Here is a 6,276-nt window from a genome sequence, read left to right as displayed (position 1 = left end):
AAAATAAATAATAAAAGTTTGAATTATGATTAATGAATTAATTTGAAGAAAAAAATATTGATAACATTGCTGTCTTAATACTGTACAGAACTGAACGTGATCTATTAACACTGAGATTAATGATGATCAATCTACTTTTTAAAATAAATGTATCAAAAGTACATTTATAAATGACGTGAAAAAAACAATTAGGTGAATTATTTTTCACTTACGTTCACTATTCGGTGTATTTTAAAAAATTTTCCACGATATATTTCGCATTCAAAGAGTATTCTTTTCGTAAATCGTTTACATTAGGTTCTAGCTGCAGATATGTAGCTCTCCGAAAAATATATTATATTGACAGACCGGAGAGCTACAGTGCCACCCATTGAAAAAACTGTATATTTATTGCGCACAAAAATGTGCTCACGGTTTTGGATTAATTCTTCTAAATTCTTACATCAATTGCAAAAAAGCTAGATTTTAAAAGATTCCTTACTCCTCTATCAAGTACTTTCTTAGTTTACATCCGTACGAAGCGCGTTGGACCGAATTATCTTGCAAACCAAAATGGCATTATAAATAAGCGAAATTTTCGATGATCTCAATTTCAGGGCCAGGAGGGCTATTAACAGCAATTATAAGGTATATTTTGTTGTGGAAATAGTGAAAGAATATGTTAGGAAGACATGTTAGTAATATTTTGAGATGGCAGTATTAAAAACATGGCGAAATAAATCTAGAAACAGCGCACTTTTTTGTGCGCAATAAATATACAGTTTTTTCAATGGGTGGCACTGTAGCTCTCCGGTCTGTCAATATATATTTTTCGGAGAGCTACAGCTCTGCAGCTAAATAGGTTCATGAATTACTTAACATTAACTTAATATTCTGTGCAGTTTTTAAATAGATATTCAAACATTCATTTTTAATATACCTAGAAGAAAAAAATGTAAAAGTCATCTTTGAAACCAAAGTTGCATGGATGATTATATTATTTCATTCAACCCTCTTGTGTTTCAGTCCCCCCGGTTACAATCTCACACCGCTGATGATATTTTTAACTGTACATTATTTCATTCAACCCTCTTGTGTTTCAGTCCCCCCGTTACAATCTGACACCGCGGTGCAGGTCACCACTAGAAATTTGACAGTTGATAAAATTCTCTAATTTATGTTTCGTTATGACGGGAAGGGAAATAACAATTAGCATACATGGTGATCTTCATTAATGGTTTCCACACATTTAGCGCGACTTTTGACACCTGCTAAATGTACATTAACATCAGTGTCGTCTAAATTCATTGTACATTTAGGAGTTTCGGAAAATTTTTAGCTCACAGTCAGCATCACCAGCTATTTTTTCTTTGAAAATGAAATTACATATGGAAGGGAAAAAAGTGCAACTTCGATTTCTTCCTTTAATATACCTTAAGGCACAACGGCGTCTGTGTGCTATATCTCCTTGATTAAGATGTTTGCTTTTTATCGAAGAAAACTCTGGAAGGAATAAATAATTTTAAAATTGATTAAACTATTTCCAGAATAGGCCTATAGACATAGGAAAAAGTTTAATTTTCTGGATAAAGAGAAACATGAAAGAAACGCATGCTAGTGGCAATGCCGTCGCCCTAACGGGAGTTAATAAATAAAAAATCGATCTCCGAGTTACGTCACATCAGCTTTCCCCAATACAACATTGCGCCTCGCATTAATATCTTTTTAATTGGGGATATACTACGCTAGTTGTAAAAAGCCATAAATCACACAATTTTCACTTCGTTTGGGGAGGATTTTGTTTGAACATTTCTTGAAATTATTGTCTGGGTATTAAAGAAGTTAACTGACTTTTGGTTTTTCTTCTCTACCTGAGCTCGCACCTGTCTTTTTCCGGTCAAGAGAGACGGTGGCCCGCTCATGTTTCTGCCAAAAACTGCAGGCGAAATAATTAATTTTTTTCCCCTGAAACAGAAAATTGTTAAAATTGATTTATGTTTTTTGAATCCACCATTGGCGGGATTATCCCGAAGAAAAAAACTTTTTAAAAAATGTTTTGTCTTCTCTCTTGCCTGCATATTACGTTCAATATTCTCTTTTGGTCACGTTTTCACGATATCAGTCTTTTTCCTTCATAAATTACGACAGAGAGAGAGAGAGAGAGAGAGATTTTCTCAAATTCTCTTTAACTTATACATTTGTTGGGCTTTATAATTTACAACTGATTTGTTGGGCTTTATAATTTACAACTGCTATATGAAAGTTTTGTTTTGAATGATAACATACATGTATAACGTATGTAGGAGTATTAAATACATTTACTTGTATGTTAAAAATATATACCCTGACGATATTTTTTTATAATCATTTTCAGATTACAATAGATGAAAGGAGTATTAGAAATGACACTAAAATTTACAGTTTGCAATAAATTTATTATTCTACTATACTTCAGATTTTTTCTCAAATAAAAATTCATAAGTATATCAGAATTTTTAAGGCTAATGATAGTTTAAAGACTTTGCACGAGAAAATCCTTTCCGAGTATTTGCATTTCTTTTCTGGATGAAATCATGCTATTTGGGGAGACCACGCCACGGGACTAGGGAAAATTAACCCCCTCTAATGCCCTATTGAGTGCCAAACTAAGCGAGTGTAACGCAGATGAACGTACAAGGGGATTACGTTTTAATCCCTTGGGTTCAAAGATTGAACGTCAGCAATTTCAATCACTTCGAACGCTAGTTCAACTTTCTTATTGTACTCTGTGATTTTCTGTACTTGTCAAAAATTTCACAATTTCCCCTGTGAATAAAGTTTCATTTTTCGTAAGTTACAAGGATTTTTCCTCTCTATTTTTTGCAATAACAGTTCAATATGTTTCCTAATTCGACACGCTCTTGACGCACAAATTCAATTATCTACAGAAAATACCTACAAATGCGAAGAGATTCGGACTTAATTTTACATAAAAAGAAATATAAAAATTAAACTAAGATAAGAATTGCTACTTAAAGTACCTTGTCCCAGGTGTACGTGTAAATAAGAGAGAGAGAGAGAGAGAGAGAGAGAGAGAGAGAGAGAGAGAGAGAGAGAGAGAGAGAGAGAGAGAGAAACTGTCTTGTAACAGTATGTATATCGGGAAATGAAGGCATCCATTTTCACAATATTCTTGCATGCATTTCATAATCATAAAGGCCAGGGTTTTCAACCGTTCTTTGAACCTGTGGATTTTAATATTAACGCATACATGTGCATGCATCAGTTTGGCATTATAAAGCGCAATGTATGCAAAAAAAATGTTAACGCAATAATTCATTGTTATATGAAGTTACTATTAACATACATAGCGATTATCTTATTATAATTTTTTTTCTTACACTATTTATGTACACAAAGATTATTCTTATTAAAAAAAACTTATTGTTAAGATATTTTGGACCAATTCATGAATTTTTCCCATATAATTAGGTTAAGCCCCGAAGAAAGTTTAAAATATGAAGGATATAAAAATCATCTATTAATAGAAATTTTTAATTGTCTATCCTAATTTTTTTTATGATATCTTAACAAACATGAAGTGTGGAAAACTATTACGACAGACACTTATGTTGTAAGATTTCTTTCTTTTCTATGAGCTATGTGCAAAATTATTTGAACAATTTTAGTGTAAAAAAAAAATTAAAGAGAGAGAGGATCGAAAAACTTATCTATTTAAACAAAACAAGACTGGAAAATGGAAAAATTCAAATTAATATTTATCTTCTTGGTTAAAACTATATGAATTGGAATGCCAGACTGCATTAATTCTCTCGTGTAGAACTCCACTGTTTTATACTATTCAATGGAGGACCATTAGGAATAACAAACCGACTCTTAGTAGTCAATTAGCTTAGTTCTGCTTCATTAAAGTGCAAATAAAAAGCCACCAATATTTGACACACCAAAGACACACTGCGGGCCCCCTTTCTTCGTCTAATTACGTTGCGACAACTGCGGATCTTTTTCTCGCGTACTTCGCTAAAAAGACACACAACTCGCCATTGTGTTCTTTGCACCGCAGCGGAGTAATAGAATATTAGGTAGAGATTAAAAGGTTAGACTTAAACCGTCTCGTCTTCCGGATGTATCGATTCTCGTTTCTTCGACTTGGTGGGGGGTGTTGACTTTTTAGTTATAATAAAAAAAATCAAGCTGTCTGTCAACTGTAGTTTTTCTTTTGCATCATGCGCATTAGCCACGCCCCCTTGTGCGTGTCGAACGTTATGCTCAACCCCTTGCACGCGCGGCTGTCTCGAATCCGTTCTCTACCATTTTAAGCCAATAAAAATGGCCTTGTCTGTTACCTAGTTCAAAAAGGGAATATGGTGTCGCTGTTCAGGTAACCCAGCGATAAGGATATAAATTTGACCACCATCTTAGTCCAGGTAGCATTCCCCCATCCTATATTGCACTGTGAGGTTTGGGGGATTCATAGATACCGCACCTTCTAAGCCTAGTTACAACAATAAAAATAACTTTAAAGGAATAATGGAGTTTGCAGATGCTGATATAGCACATCCCAACGGATACGAAGAGGCTCTGTATCCGATGTCTGTACCGTCCATTCACTTCCAAGATGGAACGTATCCGACGTATTCCGAGTGGCAGCAGACTCCTATTCTTTCACCAGATAATGGACAGCATCCTGCATTTATGGGAGTATCTCCTCTTTCACAAAACAGTTACTTGCAAACTGGAACGGCATGGACTTGTGATTTATCCACTGACTTCACGATTAGTGATTTTAACCAGTGTAGTGGAATAGGGCAACTTAGTACACACGGACTTCATCTCGCATCTTCCAATCAACAGACCGTTGGTAAAGACGGGAAACCGAAAAGAAAACGAGTACAGTCCAAATCTCAACGGAAAGCAGCGAACGTTAGAGAGAGGAAACGGATGTTCCACCTGAACACCGCCTTCGATGATTTAAGAAAACGACTTCCGGCATTTAATTACGAAAAAAGACTTTCCAGAATAGAAACGCTGAAGCTGGCCATGACGTATATTTCATTCATGAAAGAAATCTCGGAAGGAGAAGATCCCAAAAATGTAAAACTCAAACCACACAAAGAAACATACGACATGTTCAGTCAGCAAGAACAATTAGGCAGATATAGTGATGATTCGCTTAGTGTTTGATTCCATGTTCTTTCGACCATGCAATGGTAAGATACAGAAACGAAACACACCATAACTTTCCAAACTTTGACAATGTGAAAATCTGTAAAGGATTAAGCACAATGGTGTGCTGTCTTCCAACAAGACATAAAGCAAGAATTAGATGGTTCCATGTGCCAGCAATGAAAACCAATGTCCATTAAGTATTGTTTTATGCATAAGAGTTGAAATTTATGTTAAGATCTCATGTAATTATGAAATGTTAAACATTATAGAAATATGTTTTCATGGACGAGAGAAATCCAAACTGTGTTCATAATAAGATAACATGTGTTCAAATATTTTATATACTATATGTACATTGTATATTACATTTATATATTTTTAATTATTTCGAAATATTTTATGTATTCTTAATGTATTTTCTTTTGTGTTCAGATTTTTTTGTCATAATTTATACATTAATACACCGTTTTTACTTGTATTTGGTCTAAATACAGCTTTTAGGTATTTAATTTTACGCGTTAGAAATTCTTGTTATTTTGCCATAATACTGTGCATTTGTTCGCACAAAATCGAATGTAATCGTTAAACTTTGGAGATGGGTATAGATTCAGACTCAAGGTTATACAAATTCATTTAAACATTGATTAACAATTTTGAAAAATGCATTCTTGCGAGAAGAAAGTGTTTGCACTCATTTTACCTTTATACATTTATAACCCGGAAGTAATCTTTTTTTTAAATGAAAGCAATATTAATTTTAAATCGATTGAAGCAATACGGTATCTAGAGATCCCTGATTTTTATGGTTGCATGATTAAAATCCTTGCTGTTTATTATCACATGCCGTCTTTCTTTTGTTATATACTTTGTATTCATATGAAATGGCAATTTTTTACGAAGGTTGAAATAAAAAAAAGACACAAAAAACATGCTTCGTTTGTGATTTAATCTGCACATATCGTATGATAAAGTTCTGTTTTAATGAAAGTCTTGACAAAATGAAATTGTATCAAAAATTCAAATGAACCATTGATGAAATAAAATAGAGACATCTTTTAACATAGATCGATGGAGAAAAGAAATTCTTCAAACAATACATGTACAAATCCATGTACAGGGAATACATAA

General features: G+C 33.6%; 1 protein-coding gene across 1 annotated transcript; it reads left to right on the top strand.

Moving 5' to 3' along the window:
* Window positions 1-4,366: 4,366 nt before the first annotated feature.
* Window positions 4,367-5,448, top strand: LOC134232316 (pancreas transcription factor 1 subunit alpha-like). The gene has a single exon (XM_062714270.1). It carries the CDS (start codon window positions 4,510-4,512, stop codon window positions 5,161-5,163), a length of 654 nt encoding a protein of 217 aa, XP_062570254.1. The 5' UTR covers window positions 4,367-4,509; the 3' UTR covers window positions 5,164-5,448.
* The last annotated feature ends 828 nt before the right edge of the window (window positions 5,449-6,276 follow it).

Source organism: Saccostrea cucullata, unplaced genomic scaffold, assembly GCF_032062105.1.
Source record: "Saccostrea cucullata isolate Sc308-1 unplaced genomic scaffold, CSIRO_AGI_Scuc_v1 ctg234, whole genome shotgun sequence".
Lineage (NCBI taxonomy): Eukaryota > Metazoa > Mollusca > Bivalvia > Ostreida > Ostreidae > Saccostrea > Saccostrea cuccullata.
This window is presented reverse-complemented; position numbering and strand designations above follow the sequence as displayed.